General features: G+C 49.6%; 2 protein-coding genes across 2 annotated transcripts in view; both read left to right on the top strand.

Moving 5' to 3' along the window:
• Positions 1 to 1,081: 1,081 nt before the first annotated feature.
• Positions 1,082 to 7,384, top strand: CSTF1 (cleavage stimulation factor subunit 1; the record flags this gene model as incomplete). The annotated part of the gene is made up of 5 exons (XM_084248222.1): positions 1,082 to 1,250; positions 2,813 to 3,090; positions 3,242 to 3,439; positions 4,284 to 4,674; positions 7,125 to 7,384. The coding sequence occupies 5 exons, from the start codon at positions 1,082 to 1,084 to the stop codon at positions 7,382 to 7,384; spliced, it is 1,296 nt and encodes a 431-aa protein (XP_084104348.1).
• Positions 7,385 to 13,695: 6,311 nt separating this feature from the next.
• Positions 13,696 to 25,532, top strand: part of CASS4 (Cas scaffold protein family member 4) — a gene marked incomplete at both ends in the record, with an annotated part of 29,316 nt that continues 17,479 nt past the window's right edge. The window contains one exon of the mRNA XM_084247525.1: positions 13,696 to 13,731. Within this exon, the coding sequence (XP_084103651.1) occupies positions 13,696 to 13,731 (36 nt within the window). The remainder of the gene's footprint in view (positions 13,732 to 25,532) is intronic.

The raw sequence follows: 25,532 nt of genomic DNA, 5'->3' as shown, positions 1-25,532 counted from the left end.
TCAGTAATTCTTCATAGGGACTTGCAGTTAGAAAATGATTTTTACCCCTTTATAGCCCTCCTCTTCCAGAGTTACCCCTGTAAAGTACTGCAAGACCAGGAGGTCCTGGTGACAGCGCTCACTCTTATATTTCATCCATTTCTCCCAGGCCCTACCTTCCAGCTTTCATCTCTGCTGTGACTACTTGTCTGCAGCTTTCATTCTTTATTGCTGTCCCTAGGCTCCTGCACCCTTCCAGTATCTGTCCAGACATACACATACAGACATTTACTTTTGTTCATCAGATTATCTAATCAGGACCATAAGTTGGAGTTCTTTGTTGGCATAAACTTAAAACCATCATCTGCAATTTTCCTTTTCACTTTGAAAGACTAAAGCAGAACTTGGAGACTTGCACATCAATCTTAAGTGCATGATCCTTCCCAATTTTTACTGTTTCACCAATTTTTTTAAACAGTTCACCTTTGAACCTTTCCAAAGTCTTAAAACTTAGGTTTGTGCCCCCTGTTTTGGTTTACTATCAAATTATGTGCTTTAACCTGCTGGGTTGCCTTTAAACATGTTTTAAGAATGAATATAACTGGCATTAATAAACATTTGAGTAGAAGCAGTTATTTCTAGACATCCAACTATAACAGTTGTCTTGCCTATTGCAAACACCAGTCTTTTTTATTAACAGAAGAAATGGAAGATTCTGGGATAGCAGGTTTTTTTTTGTTTTTGTTTTTGTTTTTTAAAAATCACAGGTGGGTTGTTTGGCAGGGAAGAAAAGTTGATGAAGAGATTCTGCTTAACTGGAGGTTAGCTGGCAAGTGCTTAACTGGAGGTTAAACTAACGTGACTTGAACAACGTTTGTGCACCGCTGTACTCCTTACACTGCATACACCATCTTTGTTAACCTCGAGCAACTTGTTTAACAGCTGAAGAGCCTGATTTTAGAGAGACAGGTCACTGACTGAAGAGCTAGTCAGAATGAGCAGATTCCTTTGTTGCTTTTCTGACTTACAGCATCTTTGCCCTCACCACCCGTTTTCTCTTTTTTTTTAGCTTGCGAGAAAATTGTCTCCACGTATCTCCAAGATGTACAGAACCAAAGTGGGCTTGAAGGACCGCCAGCAGCTCTACAAGCTGATCATTAGCCAGCTGCTCTATGATGGCTATATCAGCATTGCTAACGGCCTCATCAACGAGATCAAGCCTCAGTCTGTCTGTGCGCCTTCGGAGCAGCTCCTGCATCTCATCAAACTCGGTAGTCCTTGGGTGGGCATTCATGATACCAGGAGGTTTCTGTTTCTTTCCCACATCCAAATTTTTCCAGATTATTTCTGTGCTAGATACTGAGGGAGTAAGCAGTAGCCACGCCTTCAAGTGTGGTTCTCGTCTCAGCGTCTTTATACAGATTATCTGGAACATTTTGTCATTATACATTCATGCATCCCAAAAGACGTGAATGCATTCTGAAAAGTGCATTTTGTGCAACTGTCACAGAGTGCAGCTACACAAGTCTGGGTGGGCCAACCGTTCACTGTAAGCCTGGCATGCTTGCTGTGTTTCCTGTAATCCTGGGCTGTGTGATGCAGTGTCTCTGAGCCACTGTCACATATGAGGCGTTTAGTGGCACATGACTATTGTCTTCCTCACCCTTCAGGTTCCAGCTCAAATGTTACCTGAGTCTTCAGCCCTCCTAAAGTCACGCTGCTCTCCTCTGACCTCCCCATTACTCTACCACAACCATCCCATTTGCTTCATAACAGAATTGCTGTCTGAATTGTGATTCTTTGGATTGTTTTCCTCACCGTCCACGCCCTACACACATATCTCCCCAAAATGACAGCAAGCTCAAAAAAGATCAGCACCTTGTCTTGTACCACAGTGCATCCTGGCTCCTGCCTGGATCATAGAAGATACTCATTAAAATAGAGAATTACCAAGCGTGTTTATAGGCTTCGACCTGACAGTGCCAGTGGTGAAAATTTGTCCCGAGGAAATAAAGTGACTACAACTGACATAGTGTGAAGTAATTACACAAGTTCCTGTAGCCATAAGAGACCCAGCAGGAGCTTGTTGTCATCACCAGGTGGTGTTTTTTTAATGCATACCTGGCATACTTGCCTGACTCCCTGTGAGCCTCATGGCAGCATAGTGAAGCTAGCAGCATTACCAGCTCCTTAATTCAGACAGGTCACAGCACTGTTAAGTGACAGGGCCGCTGCCGTCCCCCGAGGCCTGCCCAGAGCCAGGCTTCTTTTTATTTTCTTGCTCATCTGTTTTCCTGCCTTGCCCTGTGCTGCCTAATCGTGTTTCTGTGAGACGGCAAGTTGTTTTTAACTTGTGATGCTAGTTTTGATGGAAAGTTCACTTTAAATAACAGTCTTTGAAAACTGCTTTACTGGTGTAAATGTTTACAGCATATCTTACTTAATGAGTGTCACAGCTGCTACTATGCGCTGTAAATCCTAAAATGCAGGGTAGGGAGAAAATGGACAGTTTACAGGACTGCTTTTTATTTCTTGTGGGGTTTTTTTGTTTGTTTGTTTTTGGTTTTTTTTGCACTTTCTATACTTGTAGTTAAAGTAGTAAACTCCGGAGGCAAAAGTGAGAGGAGGTGGGGCCTGAGCTTCCACAGCCGCATGCGCCCCCCTCGCCCTTTCGTGGTGTGGCGCCCTGTGAGCACACACAGATTTATAAGGTACTAAGAGCCATGAACCTCCAGAACAGTGAGTGGACGCTGGTCAGCTTCTGTTTCAACTCTACATGCAGAACTTTGTATTGGCTTTTCAGAAAAAAAAATACTTTCCTTTTACCTTTCAGGAATGGAAAATGACGATACTGCAGTTCAGTATGCAATCGGTCGCTCAGATACAGTCGCCCCTGGCACAGGAATCGACCTGGAATTTGATGCAGATGTCCAGACTATGTCCCCAGAGGCTTCAGAGTATGAAACGTGCTACGTCACCTCTCATAAAGGCCCGTGCCGGGTTGCGACCTACAGTAGAGATGGGCAGTTAATAGCCACCGGCTCTGCCGACGCTTCCATAAAGATCCTGGACACGGAAAGGATGCTGGCCAAAAGCGCCATGCCCATCGAGGTACCGCCTGACCCCTGCCCTGTGCCTTTCGTTACTCGTTCTCAGAAGAATGGGAAACTAGCTTACGTCAGCATTAGTGTCCGGCCGTAGCTCGTATGCTTTGATTCAGACAGATTTTACCCGTTGAGCATCTCTCTTCTCGTTGGTCTAGGTCATGATGAATGAGACTGCACAACAGAACATGGAAAACCACCCAGTGATTCGGACTCTCTATGACCACGTGGATGAAGTCACATGCCTCGCTTTCCACCCGACAGAGCAGATCCTGGCCTCTGGGTCCAGGGATTATACGCTTAAATTATTTGATTATTCCAAACCGTCTGCAAAAAGAGCCTTCAAATATATTCAGGTTAGGAATATTTGAAAAAGAGCTTTAACTTTTTTCTTACATGCAGTAAGCTGTCTTATGGACGAGTCTCTTTTTAAGAACAATCCGAAGCGCTCATCCTATGGAGCAGGAGCGCAGCGGCAAGCGCACCTGCTGCCAGTGGCTCGCAGGGCAGGTTTCCTTGGCACGCGGTTCGTGGGTAATCGGGCACCCACTTCCTCGGCCCAATGGGGCTGATGCTGGTCCCAACTCGAGCAGCCAGAATTGAGACTCCATATCATTCTTTAAAACGTCGCAGATCCCTTTTCAAAAACAGAACACATGCAACTTTGCTAAAGTGGAATTTGAGGAGGTGGGGATCAGAAAATTAGTTCACACTACCAGGTGCTTGCTCAAAAAGTGATACATTTCATCCATATTTTGAATATGCGCATCAGGATACTAATGTTTTGAGTAGTGGCTTCCTTCTTTTAATGATAAACTTAATTTTGTACACAGTATTTAGGCCCTTGGGACAAATGGGCAATTGTGTTGTGTTTTTCTTCATTCGTTAATTGTCCATGAATGTGTGCTAGATTGACCTGTTCTGCTGTGAGTTCACCGAGTATTCTTTGCAAACAAATTCCTTTACAATGCTCGTTTTTGGGTTTTTTGAACATTCTTACCTGTAAATATGTATTTTTGGAAATCTTTATTCAAATGACACTGCCATATGTTCCAGAAAGTACTTTGTTCTTTCTCACACCTGTGTCATATTTAATCATCGTTTTATGAATTCTTTGCATCTGCCGCATATTGTCCACTTTCCTTTGGATCTGATTGCTCACCAGTCGGTCATTTAGTATCAACATCTCTGTCCTAACAGGAAGCGGAAATGTTGCGTTCCATCTCTTTTCATCCTTCCGGAGACTTCATCCTTGTTGGGACTCAGCATCCTACTCTTCGGCTTTATGATATCAACACATTTCAGTGTTTTGTCTCTTGCAATCCTCAAGATCAGCACACCGATGCCATCTGCTCTGTTAATTACAATCCTAGTGCCAATATGTACGTAACTGGTAGCAAGGACGGCTGCATCAAATTATGGGATGGCGTTTCAAATCGATGCATCACCACATTTGAGAAAGCACATGATGGTGCTGAAGTTTGTTCTGCTATTTTTTCCAAAAATTCTAAATACATTCTCTCGAGTGGAAAAGACTCTGTAGCTAAACTTTGGGAAATATCAACAGGACGAACACTGGTCAGATACACAGGTATGTGAATAATTGGTGTCACTAAACTTTTCTGTCACATTTTCCAGAACTTGTTTAGGTCTTCACAGTAGATCCATGTAAAATCTGCATTGAGTGAGGCAGAGGTTATCCCTTATTGGATAAGGGGAAATTAAGGCTCGGTGGTTTAGCCCAGGCTGCCCTGAGTAAAAGGCAGGGCTGGAGATAGAACCCCAGATTCTTCCCTCTTCCAGTACATCACAGCTTAATCTAGGACTGATTCCAGCCAGGAGCATTGGAGAGCCTGGCGGTCCACTTACAAACCATGGGCCACACACCTCCCGCAAAAACCAGGACAGCAGTCCAGAGAAAAGCCTCGGTGGACCTCAGTGGATGTGTTAGAGAAACTTTCACCCTAACTCTTCAGCCCAGAGGGAAGATCCTGGCCCAGTATTTCAGGCCGTGGGATAAATTGGCAGTTGTGTACAGGTGTGTACTAAGAAAGCAGAGGTAGCGCCCAAGTGAGACCACAAGTGTTCTGAGTTAAAGTGGGCCACCCGTTCAGACAGGACAAGCGAGGTTGATTTCATCTCATTGCCAGTAATTCACATCGGTCACTAATTGGTAATAGCTGTGCCACCTCAGCACTTTTTATGGTGAGATCTATTTAAACTTAGTAGTGGTGGTCGAGTCTTGGCGTATATAATGTCTAGTGTTTCTTAAAATATTCTCTTACTCTCCTGTACCTATGGCAGCAAGTAGAAAACTTCCAGGAAACTCAGCTGGTTTTTCTCTGTTGTGAAAGAAATTTGCTGAAATCTCGACCGTGCCTCTAAGCTCACTGGCAAGCACTGTTGTGAGGGGCTTTGCTGGGGCATCATGTCGCCGCTGGAGGGCGCCGGAGACAGTGGCCTGGCAGCCACTAGGGTGCAGCACAGCCTGCCTGGTCGGGCTCCCAGCAGCCCCGGCCCAGCCATCTGTTTCTGGAGTGGTGGCTCTGCTAGCAAGTATTGTCTAAGGCTTTTTGGGAAAATGTCTCTGTTTCTACATAGGACTGTGTGCTTGTTACAGAAGGGAACATGCAAGTGTCAAATCAGAAATGTGATTTGACAGAAGTCAGCCACTTGTTTTACTTTATGAATGTTTGGGATGGTTTTTGGTTGAATGTGTTTTGGTGCAGAGCTGGGATTTGATTTTTCAGAAAAGATGACACTGAATTTATATGCAAATCCCCCCCCTTTTTTTTTTTTTTTTTTTTTTTTCATTTACAGGTAAGACCTCTGTCTACACATTTAGATCTATTTCCAGTTTTAATGTTAGAATTCTGGGGGCTCCTGAGAAAATGGAAAAACTACCAAGAAAACATTAGAAATTTTGATGCTAACAATTAAATTGGAACAAAGTTAATGTGCTGGACTCATCACATAAGTAGACATATGAAGCGTGGTATCTAATAGTGAGAAGCATTTCAGGAAATCACACTGTTGTTAGGCATGTCAATTGGTGAAAGATTTCTGAAGCACGGTGCACATCCAACTTGTAAATACATCTATTTTGACCCATTCTTCCACTTGTAGAAATCCTACCTGGAAAGGTCAGTGGATGGGAGGGTGACTCCTAGCATCCTCTGGGGGGTGGACAGCAGAAACACCGAGCACATCCTTTCATAGCACGTGGCCTCCAGAAAATAAATGCTGTGTGCGGCAAGGCTGTGCATGCGGGGTCCCTCGTGTAGACCCCACAGCAGCCCTGCGTGGGTGCTCTGGCGGTCCCCACGGAACAGAGGAGAAAGTTAAGGTTTCGACATGTAGTGATTTGCCCACGGTCACATCACTGATAACTGCTGAATCCACATCTGATGCCCAGTTGGTGGTGGTGTCTAGTACGCCGTGTCCACACTTCAGCCTCTATTCCTGAGTGAAAACAGCGTGTGATGTACATGCTGAAGCACGTGCTTTACAAGTAAGGTACACCAGAGAGGGACTTGGAACGGTTGTTCGCCAACATACTGGCTCTCGGGCAGGTGTTTTAAATATAGGTTATATGATATGTGTAAAATACGTAATTTTTGTCTCAGCTGTGAAAATTACGGGAAGCTCACTTTCGGAGAGCACACGTTCATACAGCACAGCAGGTCTGTTCATGAGAATTTAACCCTAAGGGAATGTGTTCTCTGCAGAGTGTTCATCACAGTGTTCTTCCCCTAGTGTGAGAAAAATTATTAAGGAGCGGTGCTTCTGGGCCACAGGATACTTACAGCTGGGAAAAGCAGGGAAATGCACTAGTAAAGTTGGCTTAAACTACGATCAAAAAAGCATACATAATGTTTCAAAGGGTTTTTTTTGCCTAGATGTGCTCCAGAACAGCAAACCTTGGAGGGCCCAGAATCGCACGATGACGGTGTGTTGAATTGCTGTTTGACCAGCAGATGACAGTTGCTCTGAAGGTCTGAGGAGGGAGTCGGAAGTCCCTAACCTCTGCTCTCTCCGCAGGCGCGGGCCTGAGCGGGCGGCAGGTGCACCGGACACAGGCCGTCTTCAACCACACTGAGGACTACGTGCTGCTGCCCGACGAGAGGACCATCAGCCTCTGCTGCTGGGACTCACGGACGGCAGAGCGCCGGAACCTGCTCTCCCTGGGCCACAACAACATCGTGCGCTGCATCGTCCACTCGCCCACCAACCCCGGCTTCATGACGTGCAGCGATGACTTCCGAGCGCGCTTCTGGTACCGGAGGTCCACCACGGACTAGGGCTGCCGGCGCTGCCCTGTGGGCCTGCCCTCTCCGGCCCTCACAGCTTCGTAGTAAGTCACTGCACCGTCTGCGGCCGTTGTGCTGCCGCCTCTACGTCCCTCGCGGATTTGTACAAAAGAATCTTTTTTTACCTTGATGTAGAATCATGGTGGGAAAAGTTGGAATCGCAGATCTTTGCGCTTGTTCTACATTCACTGGTTATTACAGTGTGATTCTCATCGATTTTGTAAATACGGGACTTGCTCTTTCTCTTGAATTTCTTGATCATTTGAAGAAGGATAGAGCATTAAAGTGCTTTCTAGACTCAAATGGATCTGTTGTGAGGAATTTTCATGGGTGGTTTTGTCCACTGGTGTTCACATTGCACACCCATCATACTTAGCAGGCGCCTAGGCACACGGCTCTGGGAATCAAGAGTTTGGTGCCTGTAAAACCATTTGAGAGAATCTTATCAGTTCTGTCTAGAGTGACATCATTCTGCTAATAAAGCTCAGATTTTCATCTTAGCATTACACATTTTTCCACTTCAATAAAATGAATGGCCAGTTTTTCCTGAAGATTCAGAGGCATGTGTCTTCCCTCACACCACCCACACTGTCCTGGTAACCAGCCTTGCTTGTCTTCAGTAAATGCATTTCTGGATAAGGTTATACCCGCTTCCTGGGAAACCTAACGGGAGAGGTAGCCGATCTAGTTAGGTCAGCCGGCTGGCGCGCTTAGGCGTGCTTACCTTCAGGAATGATTATTGTCAATTGACTGTTCATTTGTAACTTTAAATCTTATTTTTCAGTTTCTTTTCAGTGTGAACTGTAATTGCTCCTCAGGGATGCCCAGGACAACCATGTCGTCTGAAGAGTTTTGCATTTAACCAGCTGGCACAGGTTTCTTTATTGTGAGCCTTCTTAGAAGGCAGCTGTCTCTATTCACCTGTGTCAGTGGCCCCTGGATTTCCCTCACCAAGATCAGCTTTGGTTTATATTTAACCCCAAGTACAGATACCTCGTTCTCTAGGTGAGAGAACCTAGAAATATAATCTGGGATCATTTGATAGAAATAGTTTAAAGATTAAGGTAAAAGTAATTGCTTTACCCTGCAGGAGCTTTACGTCTCCTTGAGGTTTCTGGCACAGGACTCCTTCGGTCATCGTCCGTGAGGAGCATGTGAAGGCTTTGGGCTGTAAAGCCAGCTTCAGCATTCTGAACATGTCCAATGAAAAAGTTCAGATTTTTAAAAGAACTATCTTTGGGTCCATAGTGAGTTTAAACTTCATTTTGCGTTAAGATTCTCCAGTGCTGGACCTCGGCCATCCCTTTTGTAAAACTGAAAGGTGCCACTGAGGAGGAGCAAGGCTCACCATTCCACCAAGAAACACTGGCCAGAATTCCCCCTCTCTGACTTTTGCCTTCAGCCTGACACTGAGGCAGGGGTGCCCCCTCTGTTCTGCTCTGACACTGGCACGAGAGGCTACTCTGCCCTCCTGACAGTCCATTGGGCCTTTTTAACTGTTGATTCATTCAAATAACCACGCCCGCTGTTCCCAGGTATGGGGACAGGCTCACCTGTGGACCTGCAGCTTACGGGGTCAGGAGACTGCGTTTCCTAAAGACACCTTTTTTTTTTTTTTTTTTTGTCTTTTAAAAGTCACGTTGATACCTGGACTAGCACATGCCAGGAATGGTCCTTGGGCTGGTACCCACCCCTGTTGATTATACCACCCGCATGACACCCTGGTGTTCACATGGTAAAGAACATCCAGTCAGGCTAAGGACTTACAACGTCTATGTTTTTTTAAGATAACGTGATTTCTAAAATAAACTTTTGTATGGAATGATTATTTAAAGCTAATTTGTTTTTTTTAGAGCTTGCTTTGAACCTCTCCATGTCTGAACAGTGGCGCTTTTCTGTTTCCTGTTTTGTCGGTCTCGTAGCTGTGTGTCCTTCCTCTTGTCTGTCTGTGCTGTAATTCCACTTCTTTGGGTCATTTAGCAAAACCTCCCTTTTGCCTTAAACTTTGGTCTACTTGGGAAGGACGATTTTGTGGGGTCGTCTGGTCTCAGCTCTGTCACTGGAGTTCTAAGGAATAGGGCAGGTCATTTCTGGGCGATAGTGTCGTCGCCTGTAATTAAAGAGGGTCATCAGAATCCCCAACACATGCTTCAACCACGAAAGTTCCTATTTTAATTTAGCACATCATGAGATGTTCTAAGTGAGGAACCGGTTGCCATGAGAATCTGCAGAAACAGCTGGAAAAGACCGGTTCCTCAGGCGCGTAACATGAGGCTGTTTCAAGAACTCAAGCAGGGCAGATGGACAGGGCGAGAGGCGGCTTCAGAGGTGACCCGCTGGATCTGAGCGAGGACGGGTAGAACTCGGGAATCTCGTGCGACGTTTCCAGAGCTCTCCTCCGTTTGCCTCTGGCCCTGGGCTCGTGCCCCTCGCCCCCCACCCCCTAGGTGGGTGACGTCTCTTTCCCTCTCCCCTGGGTCTCAGTTTCCCGACAGCCCTTCCATGCTGTACATGCTAACGTCTGGTGTCCAACCCTGCTGTCCGACGTGGACAGCCCTGGGCTTGAATCCTACCAGTCCCGGAGGTTGGGGGCCAAATGCCACGTGAAAATATGACGGCATCCAAAAACTAGGTCGGCAGGCAGAAGCCAGGCCCTTGGGGGTGGAGGGACCACTCACTGGATCCAGAGAAGAGTGTTTATCATCCCCAAGTGCCGTTCTCAGTAGCACGTGTGTGGCAAAGGGGAAAATGACCTCATTCGAGTTGCCCTAATTCGGTTCTCCTGAACAGTGTCTCAACCTGCAGGCCACAGGGTGTTACGAAAGCCACCCCGTTACCTAGAATTAGTGCCTCTTCCGATACGTGCGTGTATCCCAGCCTCGCTTGTCTAAACCCAAAGACATTTCAGTGAAATGACTTCAGCCTTTTATCCAGGAAAACAAGGACCCAACACCACACGGAGGCTCTGCGTGTCTGATAGCCACCTACCTGGTGTCTGAGTTGTTTTGTTTTGTTTTTTTTTTTACTCTCAGTCAAATCTTAACTACCTCTTAGTCTTAGTTTTTTGTAGTGTCTTCATACCTTTTCCTACAAGGAAAGAGACAGATTATAGCTTTTTCATCCATTGTGTGGCTCAGAGTCCCCCTTTATATAGGGAGAATTGTCAGGACGTAGACAGGTGCCAGGAACCGCCCAAACTTGATTTGGTGTGAAGTCTGCTGTCCTGGGACACCTGAGTTCAAAGCCTGTCACATCACCGTCTGGCCTTGAGCAAGTCTCATCCTTGCTTTTGGCATCTTTTCAAATGCATCCGAGAGTCAATCATACACTAGAAAAAGCAGTTGCCAGGGCTGGGGAGGAGAAGGAGCGACTGCTGGTGGCCTGGGGTTTCATTTTGGGGTGATGGGAATGGTCTGAAATTACACAGTGGTGATAGTTGTGCAACTGTGATTATCCGAAAAGACGCTGAATAGTCTTTAAAAGGAAGAAACTTGTGTCATGTAGATTACATCTTTTTTTTTTTAAGATTGATTTATTTATACATACAAGAGCTGGGGTACAGGCCAGAGGTGCGGGGGGTGAGAGGATTCACCAGAGACAGAGTGGGGAACAGAGCAGGTGGACTGAAACACACTGCCAAGAGGAGCAGCGGGCGAGACAGGAGAGGCCTGCTGACCCATGGGGGTAGCTCCCTGGCCGGACGGGGATCAAACTCATGCTGCAGGGGCTGCAGGCTGCTTCACAGTGCCGTGCTTCACCCCTTGCGCCACCAGGGAGGCCCTGGATTACATCTAAATAAAACCGTTGTTTTAGAATGTAATGTTAACAGTATAGCACAGTGAGGCCCCACCAGCCCACCACTCAGATTCCCCAACTTCCAAGTCATGACCCTGAGGTGAGGGCAATCTGGCTGCCACATCTGCGCCCCCACTGGGCGCCAGGGTACATTCACTCACCTGGTGGGCCTGGGCCTCACTCACCACACCACGTGCTTCCCTCCCAATGCAGCACGTGCCTCCGGCGAGGGGCCCGGCCTGCCCTGCTGCTGATAAGCTGTTCTCCCCTCAGGGGAACACAGTAGCCGCTCTTTGCTGAGGCTTCCGAACAAGCTCCCCAGTCACCACCCATCTCTAATACCTCTACCCACGCTCTGCTTTCTGGAATTGCTTGCTTGCTTATTTGTTTATGCTTTGTTTTCTTGAATTTCGTGGCCGCCAACCTTAAATATATCTTATCTGCAAATATTTCACTCCATAGCTCAGAGAAAAGGGACTCTTTAAAACACAACATAACATCAATGCACCTAAAAACAACATTCATTATTAACAGCAGATATCTGGTCGGCTTCACATTTCTTTAGAAAAGATTTGTTTTGAATCAAAATCCAAATCAGGCCCAAATATCACAATAGGATGCGTTTTCCAAGTCTCTTCCTCGTCAGGTTCCACATCCCTTGGCGGTTTATTTGTTGAAGAAACCAGTTGGTTGGTTGGTCGAGTTAAACATTCCCTCCATGGTTGGGGATATGGGATTCTTGTTTTAGAAAAGGCTGGTAGAAAGGGGCTTTGGGCTGAATTTCACCCTCGCTTAGAAATGCTTTTCCATGGACGAATAACTCTAGACGCACAAATGAAAGCTTTGGCTTTGCTTCGCGCGTCCCCACCTGGGAACGTGGACCTCAGCCTCAGCTCCAGGGAGCTCTTCCTCCCCTGAGATGCTGCCCAGCCACATCCACCAGGGACATGGTAGAGCCAGAGGGGCCACGAGCCAAGAGGGGCCCCCTAGGAAAATACACAGGCAGCAGCAAGGCACGCAGCTGCCACATGGCCTTGGCCTTGGCCTCCCAAACACCTCACCGCGTGCATGGCCATGGACTCACCACCATGATATGTCTCCTCTGAAGACAGACACATCTGCCCGACAGGCTGTTACTCGCAGCCTCAGCCAGATGCCTCGGTCCTCTGTGTTTGCTTGTCCTTCAATGGAGTTTGCTGACGCCATGCTTGTTCGGCATGCTCATGCTGCGGCAGCCGTGGACCAGCTCTGCCTCTTCCATACCTTGCCTTCCCCTGAAGCTGCCCCTCCATGGCTGTCCCCACCTCCCCGCTTCCTCTTCCCTATAAATCTCCCTCTCGGACTTGGTGCTCAGCGGGTTTGTGTTCACTCTGGGGCCCCCCGCTCAGTCCGTGTGCCCCCCTCCCATCAGCAACACGTCAGCGAGTGCTTAACCCTCGAAGCTCTTTCCCATCAAGGATAACATTTGAAAATAAGGATCAAATGCACCAGAAATCAGTGAACTACTTCCCTCAGCACATCCGGCCAGCTACCCAGACGTGAGGGCACTGTTCCTGAGCAGACGTGCTGTCCGGGCAAGAAGGCAGTGGAGAGGGTGGCTGCCTGCTGGATGCCAGCCCGAGCCGCGCTCAAGAGGGACCGGGACCAGATTATAGAAATGAAACCAAGATGCCACTGTGCCCCGCCAGCCATCTGTCTGCTGCCGGCCGTCTCTGACTGTTTCGAGTCTGAATTAAGGGAGAGCAAAAATCCTGGCAGGTAATGAAGTGCAGCAGTTGATGTGGTTTCTAGAAAGTGCCCACAGTACGCTGGTGAGATAGTAGAGCCAGTATCTGCAGTGTTGTGAGCTCAGCACAGCACCGGGGTGGAGGCCGGGATGGGGGCTGTCTTCGGAGGGTGTTCAGGGCTGTGAGTGGAGACCAGAAGGTGGGCGCAGGTCAGAGCGGGGCAGGTGCACCCCAGAGAAGGGGGATGAGGTCCTTGAAGGTACTGCATCCCTTTTGCCCCCCCAGCTGTTGCAGGGCCCCTTCGGGGAACAGGAAGGAAAAAACGACCACTCAGAAATTCGGCCTCGTGGCTCTGCCCAGGGAGATGAGCATACCCTGTTTCCAGGGAGCTGCCCCCCAGGAGCCCAGGGGTGAGAGGGCTGGGGGATCGTACATGGTGGTAGTCAAAGTGGAACTTCATCCTCTAAAGCAGAAGAGTGGGGGTGTTTTTCCCTTGTGGTTTCATGAAACAAAAGTGCGATAGTGTCTACTTAATGAGGCAACTCGTCAGGAGGGAGTGTGACCTCAATTCCTCCTCCTCTCCTTCTCCCCTGCAGCTTGGTCTTATCGTGCCTTCCAGAAAGCAGACCCGCTGCAGGACCTCTGACAGTTTCCCATGCTGTCAGATAGCTCCATGGAATTCGACTTCTGAGAAGCAGAGGCATGTGGTGACGTTGCACAATCCTCGCTGGAGCCCGGTGATAGCAGCCGCGGGGCGCAAAGGAGCTGCCGGCCACCAGCATGAGGGGAGCCAGCACCGTGGACGGGGTGCCCAGGGTGAGTGGCGGGGACTGTGCGAGCAGCCCCGGGCAACAACCTGCTGGGGGGAAGGTGAAAGTGAGTTGTGCTTAGAGTCTCGTGAGGTCAGAGGAGAAAGACTAGCGAGTAGCGAGGGGGGAGACTGACTCGGGGGGTTGAATGGAACTTGCGCTGGGAAGCTCCCGGCCGGCTTGACTCAGAGGTGGATGAAAGTTACTTTCCAGCAGAAACCAGCTCGGGCTGCTGCTGATGCCGCCCGCTCTGTCCACTCACCTCTGGCAAACCTCTCCCAAGATGAGTCTGTGCCAGAGCCTCAGCTTTCTCTGCGCTGAAGACACAGGTCATGCCTGTGTCTTCCCTGACTCTGCTTCTTCCCGGGACCTCGGCCGCGACCTCCCCAGGAGTCCTCACCTCAGGGGGTCCGCACATCACTGTCACACTAGCCTCCGGGCTGACGTGTGTCCCCAGAGCTGGGGCTTCCATACGGAACTCCCGCCTGTGACATGAATCATGAAAGACTATCTAGAAAGTAGGAATGGTGTCCCCCCAAATGGCTTGAACGCAAGGACAGGGAAGTGCCAGCGTTTCTCGGCTGCACGCTTTCTGTATTTTAACTAGAACGGAAAAATGAAATGCACCATTCCTGATGGGGAGCCTGCTTATGTGATTCCGGTATGTTCTTTACCATCACAGTGGTAATAACAGACTCACTAGTGGATGCATGGCCCAGTGGCAGCCTCTCGTGTAGAATGTGTGTAAATATTTTAGCTACCCTAGTATTTGTGGGGGCAGGGGGTGATTTGCTTTGGGGGGTTTCTTTCATGTCAGCAGTTTTTAATGACGGTTCCATGTAGGATCACTTTTACCCTGCATCGTCCCAATTGTTTCTCCCTTGGATTTGCCCTTTTGCCTTCCTTTTTGGTGAGATGTGGCTTTGCACCCTCGGGTCTTTTCAGGTCTTGGTCCAGATTTAGTCTAGAGACACCCACCTTGTGGAGTGAGTGCCAACAGGGACGGGGGTGCCACTCAATTTCCCCACACACTCGGGCAGAGCAGACATGACAGTTAGGCTGAATAAAGGTCACATACTTAGGATGCAACCAAACCATAACAAAATCCGGGCTCTCCGGAAAAAGCCTCAATGTTATGAAAGAAAGAAAAGGGGTGGATTGTCCTGGGTTGAGAATGACAGACCCTGACAGCGCAATGTGCGATCCTGGAAGGAGTCCTGGCTTGTAGAAACAAACACAAGTAACGACAGCCAAGAAGGCTAAGGAAGGCTAATTTTGGAAAATGTGGACGTGGCCTGAACACTGGAATGTCGTTATTAATTCCGAGTTCGTTCTGTAGATGAGGCAGTGATACTGGAGCTGTGTCCTTGTTTTGTGAAGCACGTCCTTGTTTTTAGGAGACGTGTTGACATATTTGAGAGTGAAGGGACATGACATCTGCAACTTGTTTTCAAATGGTCTGGCCACACCTCAGTGCGTGCCAGTGTCTAAATACACACCAACAGCCGCACGGGGGTGTGAAGAGGTGCCAGGAGTCGGTGCTTCCAGGTAAACGATGCAGGGTTTATGAATTATCTTTTTCCCCATTTTTGCAATGGTTTAAAATTTTTCAAAGAAAATAGTCGGGTCCAAATGCTAGAGTAGCCGTCACTGAAGCACCGGCGGCCAAAATGAAGTTCAAACGCTCTGTGACTTCTGACTGCACAAGAACCATAAAGGCATTGCACCTTCAATGCGCGGTTTCCTCTGTGTTCTAGAAAACGATTGGGACACACAAATACAATCAGATAATCACCCCAAATCCGCCCTGCGCAAGGGGGGCTCTACTGATGTAGATGTGGAGGTTGCAAGCCCTGCACTCGGGCACGACCATTTGCCCGGGAAGACCATCTTCCCCTGTCCCACACACGGGGCAGAGGGCAGCGCTCATCCAGCCTGTCCAGGGCAGAGGGCAGCAAGCCGGGAAGAGCCAGGCCCGCTGGACGCCATGTCCTGGGTATCAACGTGGTGCTTTGACCGTCAGCTGCCCTCACTGTGATTCAGGGGCACCCCGGCTCCCCTCCATACACTGGGGGTGGCCTGTGTGGCACCCCTCGAGCCGTGCCCAAGTGCAGGGCTTGCAACCTCCATATCCACATCAGTAGAGCCCCCCTTGCGCAGGGCGGATTTGGGGTGATTATCTGCTTGTACTTGTGTGTCCCAATCGTTTTCTACAACACAGAGGAGACCGCGCATGGAGTATGATGACATGACAGGGTAGGAAACGCCGACCTCCAGCCAACGAGAGAGGGAGACATGGTGCTGGCACGTGTGGGCAGCTTCCCGGCTCCTCCAGCACCCCCGGGCCCGGCTCTTAGGCTCCAGCTGCAACTCCGTCCAGAGTGGCTAGAAAACGAGATCTGAGAGACAGGGCGACGCGGTGCCTTTACTGTCGGTCACTGCCTGGCTTGGGTCTGTAGCAGTTTCAAACGTAGCTTATTTATGGACATGGAGGCGGCAGGGACATTGCGATTCAGTCCCATTCGGTGCGCGTCGGTTTTACTTTCGAGTGGGCGTATGTGGCCTCCCGCGCCGTTACAGGTGACCGGCAAGTCAGCATCAGTGTGAGGCCTTGGGGTGACTGTCAGAAATTGAGGGGGACTCGCCGAGTCCGTTAAAGAAGGGTGTTTGTTTCCACTGTCTTTTCTCTGTAGCCTCTCCTTTCTCTCTTGTGAAGAAGAATGTAAGCGAACTCGGCTTTCCTGAAGGGAGTGGCAGACAACTGTCTTTGTAGGAGTCTGCAGGGAGGCGGATCGGGGAACCGCGCCAGCGACTATTATGTGTAAAGAACATGTAAACATTCCTGAATGTTCTGGACATTTCAGATCCAGCCTCAATTAAAACGCCAACATCCTGGGGTCTCCTCCATCCCAAGTCTGAGTGGAATGGTTCCAGGCTTACTCAAGGAGGGGCAAAGCCTTAGAATAAAAGGAAATTCTTTGAACTCTCCCTGGTGGGTGGGGGGGAGATGCTGGCACACCCTGCGTGGCATCAGCCGCGACTGCAGGAACTGGGCAAGAGGTGTTGCGAGGCTCCAGTGATGACAGGGAGCGATGTCAGCCTCTGGCAGCTGTAGCGGCTCTGAGGAGGTGAGCGGGACATTTTAAACTCGGCCTTTGTCAAAGAAGGGCTTGTGGCACCGTGTGGGATTGGAGCAGAGAACTCGCCACAGCCCCCAAGGCCCTGAGGGAGCAGCATCTCTGTGAGGGACCCACCTGGGCTTTCTTGTTCCCAGAGCAATGCCTGCACATAGTAGGTGCTCAGGCAATCCTGAGCTCAGGTGTGATGGGAGGTGAGTAGTGCAGAGACAAAGCAGCACTTCTTTGTCCTCGGAGAGCTGGGAACAGAGGCCATGCCTGGCTCTCAGCTCCCTCACCTCCTGGCCCCCTCCTGACCTGCCACTCAGCCTTGATCCCAGAACTGGGACCTCCTCCTGCGGTTAGATGTTGCCTTAGACTTGAGCCTTTGCAACAGAGGTCCAGATCACAGGCGTGTGACTTCCTCTCACCTTGTCCAGCAACTTCATCCCTTCACCTGCCTCACAAGGCAAAACAGCCCAGATGCAGCCCCCCGCTGGAAAACAGAATGTACTGTCCAGTTTTTCACCCAACACAGGGTTATTGGGACCTGGGGGTTCGGGTGAGCAAGGCAGAGTGAGGTCAGAAAGTCTGCAGATGAATAAATGGGCACATGACTTCAGGTGGCAATTGCCCTAAAGAAAATAAACCATCTTGGTGGACAGCAAAGGCCTCTTTGGCGTCCTGAAGGATGGGGAAATTATCAAAGGCAGCAGGAACAGCAGGTGCAAAGGCCCTGTGGTGAGAATGCATGTGGAGAATTGGCGGTTGGAGCAGGGAAAGCAAGGGACAGAGTGGTTAAAGGAGAGCCCCAAGGAGCAAGCAGGGTCCCCTTCACATTGATCTTGTTGGCCCCGGAAGGATTTTGAAATACATTCTAATTGCAAAGGAAACCCTGGCCTATTTAAAGCAGGAGATGACACAAGCTGATTTATGTTTTTCAAAGCTCACTCAGGCTGCTATGCAACAAATAAATGGTCAGGAGGCAAGAGCAGAAGCAGAGATAAAAAGCAAAAGAAGCGTTTGGTGTTGAGACCGCCAGGGGATGAGAGCAGAAAGAAAAGCAAAGCACGGTGGAAATAGCTTTATTGAATCCTATTTCCTTTTTATAAGAAACTGATGTTGGTTTTCCACCAAACTCACTTCCATTTTCTGCTGAGACAAATATACTTTTCATCCGTTCTACATACCCTGACAGCTTTCTCAGCACCAGGCTCCCTTCTCTGCGCCACAAGGCGGCCAGGCCCCTTCTCCGTGATGAGGAAATAGTCATCACAACTAGTGGAAATCCATGCCCCGGCCACTTCACGACGTGTTCCCGTTTCGCAAGCTTTATTGCCTTCACATTCTATTTCCATAAAGCCCGCTTTTTAAAAAGGAAAAGAAAGGCGTTTCAAGAGAACTCCGCCACGCCACTCCAGGAGTTTACAAAGTCAGTTCAAAGCAAAGTGGCCGCCACCGGCTGTGGAATGGGGAAGCGGCGCGCGTGGTCATTTTGGGACAGCCGTGACTCAGGAGGAAGTGACAAGGCCGGGAGGGGAAATAGCTTCAAAGGAGGAAGGTGGGAGGCTGGTTAAAGGGTCCGTGCCGCTGGATTGACCCTCGACCACTCCATGGACAGCTGCAAAAGGGGGAAATCCTTTTTTTAGGAGCCGTTTCCTGATGTGCTGCTAGCGGCCGCTTGCTCCCTTGGCTGAAGCAGCCAGAGGGTCGGCGCCCAGGAGCTTCTCCAGCTTAGTGACGGCACCGGGCCCCGGGCTCTCTGCCAGGGGACTTTCTGCAGGCCTTTGTTTTTCTCTACACTGTTGCTTCTCCTTAAAATCAAGAGCAGCTGGTGTGTGTTAAACACCTGTGCACATCTGTCCAGGCACTTCTGTCACCTGGGGTTGGGAGGGGTGAGAAAAAAATATGAGGTCAGAAAGCAGGAGGATCTCTCTGCCCTGGAGACATTTGCCATCAGGTTCACAAAGAGCAAAGAGTCTTGTGGAATGTTGGCTTCGGGTTAGAATGAAAACTGGGCCTGTAGCTGAAGAGCCTCTCGGTGCTTCTCTTTTTTCCAAAGTGTTGGCAGAGCAGCATCAACCACTGGGTGATCGCAGAGGCAGGTATAGCCGCTGATCCCGAACCTTCCTGGCGGGTCCCACACACGTGGTCCGTAGGTTATTGACAAGATGAATCTAAAGGGGGGCAGAAAAGCTCCAATTGCCGGGTGGCCTCTTGCTTCCCCGACACTAAGAATGGTCTGGGAAAACGGGGTGCACAGGCAGGAGGCATCATGCACTGCTCTGTGACCCACTAACCAGATTTAAAGCTTTTCTGATTGAGCCTGTGGAAAAATCATGTCCACAGGGACCACAGCCCTGCCATCCAAGCAGTTCTAGGTCTGCCCCACAGGCAGATCGTTTTTTAAACATTAGTTACGTATTTTAATGTGCACTAGGAAAACTATAAGTAGCTCATCCACCCTGTAATTTCACAGGTGATCTTGCTTAGAGAGGTTATTATTATTATTATTATTATTAGCTCAATTGAATTTTTTTAATTTATTTATTCTTATGTAGAAGAACTGGGCTATAGGCCAGAGGTGCGGGGAGTGAGAGGAGTCACCAGAGACAGAGTGGGCAGACAGACAGGATCTACTGAAATCCACTGCTGAGGGGAGCAGCAGGGAGACAGGAGAGGTCTGCTGCGCTATGTGGGTAGCTCCCTGGCCGGGGATTGAACTCAGGCTGCAGGGGTGACAGTGCTGAGACTTAAACCCTAGGCCACCAGGGAGGCCCTCAATTGAATATTTTACTTTAAGTAAAGAAAAATACAGGCGGCGCGTGGATACGGAAGGAAGTGTACAGTTCAGAGACTCGGGGAGTTTGAGAAAGTCTCACGAAGCTTGTCCCAGTAGGTGGGAATAATTGCTCGTGACCAATCAAATAACAAAGAATGTTTTTCTTTCATCTCCACACCTTTCCTCCCCTGTCCTTCAAAAAAGTAGGAAGGAGGGCCTCCCCGGTGGCGCAGCGGTTGGGCGCTGGGTTGTGAAGCTGCCCGCAGCCTCTGCAGCGCCGGTTCGATCCCCGGCTGCTCCCCGGCCACCGGAGGAGGGTCCCACATGGCGCGCAGACCTCTCCTGCCGCCCGCTGCTCCCCTCAGCAGTGTGCTTCAGTCCTTCTGCCTGCTCTGCTCCCCGCTCTGGCTCTGGGGAATTCTCTCACTCTCCTGCGCTTCTGACTGCACCCAGTGCTTGTCTAAATAAATAAATAAATAAATCTTTAAAAAAAAAAAAAAAAAAAAAGTAGGAAGGAAAGGAAGGAACGGGACCTACTTGTCATTTTCTTTAATCCCTGGGATGACTTTCAAGAAGCAGGAGTTGAGAGAAAAAAAAAACATGTAAACTATAGGACGTTGCAGAACCCTACAGAGTGACCCTACAGAGTGACCTCGCTTTCCTTTGAGAAAATTGAGGTGCAGAGAAGTCCTCGGTCCCTTGTTCTTTTCCCCTCATGAGTTTTCCCACAAGCAAAGGCTGCACCTTCTGCCCCTTAGCTTGTGGCAACATTACTCCCGAACCGCGTTTCCTAAATGATAACTCAGGGGCTCGCCGCTGCGGCATGGACTTGGGGGTGGTGGGAGAAGGCCCTGAGTTAACAGGCTGCTCTCCAGGGCTCTGCATGCGTAGAAGGCAGCTTGGTAGCTTGGTATAACCTGGTCTTGGACCACATTTGAGACACCAATCTCTGGAAGGTCAAGGTCAAGGAGATATTTATTGTTGCATCATTTTGATGCTTAGGCCAAGGATGCTTCATCCTTCATCTCCTTCATCTTCATCATCGCACAGTGGGTGATGAACAGATCCCCGTTCATCAGTGAAGTACTGAAGGTGCCTCTGGGCGAGTCTCTGGGAATCGGGACGTCTACTAGACAAGTTAATCTGGTCAAGACCCAAACCCATTGGATACCGCGGTTTTCAGACACCTGGGAAAAAAGATGGTTTTTTTTCCATTGTGTAATTTTGGAATCTTTCTCTGGCCACGGCCTCTTCCTCAAAATCTGGTTAGGAGGCAGTGCCTTCTGAGGCTCTGGAAGTCCCAGGAAGGGGCGGCTTTTTTATTTTATTTATTCTGAACCATCAGAGAATTTAGAGCTGGGGGATGGATCTGAAGTGAAGGTTCTCCTGGAGGAATCCATGAAGGTCCCCGCTTGTTCACAGAAAATGCCGTCAACCCAGGCCACTGGGGAGGTGCTAGAAAGCAGAGTCCGTCTGGTCTTTAAGGTTTGCTCTCTGCCTCCGCTCCTTTCCAAGCTCAACATGGTTACTGGCATCTGTGCCTGTGGATACACCCTGGGGGCTAGTTGATCCAGACCCCGGGAGGGCATGACTGGGGATGTGAGGGGCTGTGTCATGTGGCACCCCCACCCTGGCCAGGACAGCTGTAGAAAGAGCCAGATCAGACCCCTTGTGTCAGCCCCAACCAGCTCGAACCGCTGAAGGAATCGCCCTTCAGAAGGGATTTGGCTGATGTCCAGGACATGGAAGAGTCACCTTTAAAGGTCATTTCTTTGCAGGATCCAGGTGAAGGTCATGTGAGCGCTGAGTTCCTCTGCTGTCTTCCGTTTCCTACAACCACTCAATTGCTTGAGGCCCTTTGTTAACCATGTACAGGGGCCACTGCTTGTTATTTCAAAATTTCTCCCCTAAGTTAAGGAAGTCTGTAATGAAGGATGTTTCCCAAGTTAACTATGGGCCCCAGGTTTTGAAGCAAAAGAGAGAATTTCTAGTTTGTTTATAAAATTGTTTTTTTGTTTTTTGGGGGTTTTTTTGTGGGTGGCCGGGGATTGAACTGGTGCTGCAGAGGCTGCGGGCAGCCTCACAACCCAGCGCTCAACCGCTGTGCCACCAGGGGAGGCCCTATAAAATTGTTTTTTAAGCTTACATGTTACTATTTTTAAAAAAGGAATTGGGGGCCTCTGTGGTGGTGCAAGGGGCCAAGTCTCATATCCGTAGCCACTGCTGCACGAGCTCAATCCCCGGCCAGGGAGCTACCCACATGGCGTGGCAGACCTCTCCTGCCTCGCCTGCTGCTCCCCTCAGCAATGGATTTCTTCAGTCTGCCTGTTCTGCTCCCCACTCTGTCTCTGGTGAATCCTCTCACCCCCCACATCTCTGGCCTGTACCCCAGCTCTTGTATGCATAAATAAATAAATCTTTTAAAAAAATAAAAATCTTTAAAACCAAAAAATAATAACTAAAAAGGAATTGGGAAAAGTGAGTTTTTTGAACTCGCTCTCACATCCTTTGCTTTACACGTTCTGGAGCACTTCATTCAAGAACTTTCCACATTTTTCAGAAGTAGAAGCTCTACTATGTTCCAGAACTAACTGGCACATCACTGGGAACCACGAGAAGAAGGAGAGGATTCTTCAGTCTCTCCTTCAGCCGCTCTGCCAAGTTTTTCAAAAGCTGCGCCAAGAGAAGGATGTTGCCAGAGGTTGCTGAGCTAACACTTCATTTCAAAATTCTGAAGATTTCTGAGACTGAAATGCAGATGATGGAGGCAGCCCTGTCCGAGTTCTTCATTCTCTCACCACATCAGACACGAGGCATCAAAGAGAAAGAATTGAATATCGTTGCAAATCTCAGGGGAAGTTCTGGGTCTGAAATACACCATTTTGCTGTCTTCAGTGACTCCCGGTTCCCCATCACTGGTGGAATTTGACTCTGACATGTAAGTGTTGCTGTGGAAAGCAACTGACATCCACGAGGGAAAATCTCAGTGATCGGAGGTCTCAAAGACGGGAGGAGAGGAGGGGCAGACAGAAGACAGGAGAATGAGGAGGGGAGAGAGACAAGTGACAAAGCGGGGAGAGTCGCAGGTCAGGGGGAGCCGGCTGTTGGCTGGTGTCCCCATGTCCACTGCAGACATCCTCATAGCGCTCCCCGGAGGCACGTACTGGTTCCCAACCCTTGGCCCATGTTACCCGCATCCCCGCCCCCCCCCCGCCCCCCAGCCCTGGTCTCCCGAGGCAGCACGTGCTAACTCTTGCTGCTGGCCCTGGTTTTTGTGCAGCTGGTCAAAGGGGGAGCAGGTGTGGTGGCAGGAAGGGCCGTGGGTCTCCCCCAACTACCTGGACACCTGTTGCCTGGGCCGGGCCAGCAAAAACCCTGGAAACTTCTTCCAGCAGAAACTTCTGTGATGCTCACTGCACCGACAGGCAGACCCTGTGGGGTGTAACCAGACCCCGTGGAGTGTAAGCGGTTCCTCCAGCCACGGCCCTGCTCTCAAGGAGCTGGGGAGAAACACTCCCCAAATCAGCTGGTTCTCAAAATCTGCTCAAGCCTCATTCAAGCTGTCAGTGGCCTCCCACGCCTGGGCCACCTGAGTGGGCGCGATGGTGCCAGTCATCCCCAAAATTCTTGCAGGAGTTCCCCGGATGAGAGCTGCTTTTGTGGTACATTCCTAGCGCTTCGTGGGCTTGTGAATGTCCAGTGAAATAAGCAAGATCCAGTGAGGTAATCCATGCTGACGATTTATCTCGGGGCCAGCACAGAGCAGAACAGCCACGTGCCAGCCTGAAGCTCCAGGCACAGGCTGAAGAGCCGGCAACACAAGGGGCAGTTCCTGACTCAGTTTGCATGCAAAACGCTACAGACCGTTGTTCTTCCTTTGGTTAATCGTGGGGAAATACTGCACACACTTGTGTAGGAGGCTGCAGGGTCCCGGGGTTGACTCTCCCCCCTCATCCTTCCGGGGGTCAGCGCCACCTCCCCGAGTGTTGTCACCACCAAGTCCCTCCTGAAAGCCGCATCATATGGACACCGGGCCCCTTCCTCAAGGGTGTCCTTCTTCCTCTGTCTGTCTTCCCTTTTTGGAGAATGTGGATGGGAAAAACGGAGGTGGTGAGGGGATTTCTTGTTACACCCTTGGAAACCTTTCTGTCTTTCCTTTTTTTTTTTTTTTTTTTTGGTGTGAATGCTTTTAAAAATGATGGAAAATAAACCTCCATAACCTGAGCTCTGCTTGGCTCTTCCAAGCCTCTCTCTCTCTCTGCGGTCACAGAATGCAGAGTATTTCCCCGGAGAGACGGTTGTCTCTAAAGAGGATCCACATGCTCTCGCCACCCGAATTCGCCCCTGCCGTGCTAGCCTGGCTGGGCCCAGCTCCCTCCTGCAGATCTGAGAGATCATTTCACTGATCTCAAAGGAGGTGCCCCCCCCCCCCCATCCAGGAAACCCTTCAGGAGCCTCAGGGATTCACACTTCCCATCCATCCAAGATCTTGAGTTATTTACCATGGAAGCTTTTTTAAAAATGAGGTTCATGTATAACCATTGTCTCCTGGCCCTTAGAGGGGAAGTATGAACAATTCTGCCACCTTCCCCTCAAACTAAGAATTCTTGGAAGGCAGGGAATCTGTGAGAAGGAAGTTAAAATGCTAAATACTGGTAGTCGTGGGTGTTCTCACAAATGTATTTCAGTAGAAGGAAAGTGTTCAGCTGCCTGATGGCGCCTGTGCTCCGTGGAGGCGGGGCCCAGGCCCCTGCAGCTCTGGGCAGTCCCTGTCCCTTGTTTTGCTTCTTGCTTAGCTCCTGCTTCCTGCTGAGAGCCCGTGACCCCAGCATGACTTACCCTCCCAAGGAAATGCTGATATTCTGGGCTGCTTTTTGTTGTTGTTGTTGTTAATTTTTTAAAATTTATTTATTTATGCATACAAGAGCTGGGGTACAGGCCAGAGGTGTGGGGGGTGAGAGGATTCACCAGAGACGGAGCAGGGAACAGAACAGGCAGATTGACCGAAGCACACTGCTGCGGGGAGCAGCAGGCGAGACAAGAGAGGTCTGCTGCACCATGTGGCCATGTGGCCAGCTGCTCCATGTGGCCAGCTGGGGGATCGAACTCATGCTGCAGAGGCTGCAGATTGCTTCATAGGTTGCATCTTAACCCCTTGTGCCACCAGGAAGGCTGTTCTGGGCTGCTTTGTGGAAAGCATCTCGTGTTCTCCACTCTTCTGAGCCCTGGCTACCACTTTCAGGTGGTCAGAGGACAAGAGAAGAGGGGCTTGTGAGAGATAAAACAAGGAGGGAACAGGATTGAGCCATGATACTGGCCTGCCCTGTGCAGAGGGAAAGAGGGAACAAAGAGGAGAAGGCAGAGAGCCTCAGGCAGTGAGCACCTTGCACCAGCCTCAGACCCAACAATAGGAGGACAGGGGAGGGCCTGTAAAAGGAGTCCTGCTTTGCACAGGAATGTCTAGCCCCTTGCCTACTAGTTTTTGTTTTGCAAAGGAAACCAGGCTGGGGTTGCTACGCAGTCCCCAGCAGTGGGGTGGACTCAGCAGCAGAGCTCTTAGCTTGACCTAACTAGGAATATTTTAAACCTGCCTGAGCATGCCATAGTCTCCACCACTCCCAAGTGCTGGCCTCTCATTTATATCTATTTCATTTCCAACCCCTGTAGTCATTTGAGTTTGCTGTTCTTGCCTATAGATGTCCTTCATTCAGCTCCTTCTAAACGTATATGCATTTGGACTTCAGCAGACTCGTGTAAGAAACAGACGTGGACTTGGGGAGTCTGTGCAGTGAATGGACAGTGGCAGGTGGCAGAGCCAGACAGACTCAAGCTAGAATCCCCACTCTACTGCCTGCTGCTGTGGGACCTTAGGCCAGTTGCTTTACCTTTCTGTTCTCAGGTCCCACCAAG

The sequence above is a fragment of the Talpa europaea genome (assembly GCF_964194135.1).
Source record: "Talpa europaea genome assembly, chromosome: 11".
Taxonomy (NCBI): Eukaryota; Metazoa; Chordata; class Mammalia; order Eulipotyphla; family Talpidae; genus Talpa; species Talpa europaea.
Note: the sequence above shows the minus strand (reverse complement) of the source record. Positions and strands in the feature narration are given on the sequence as shown.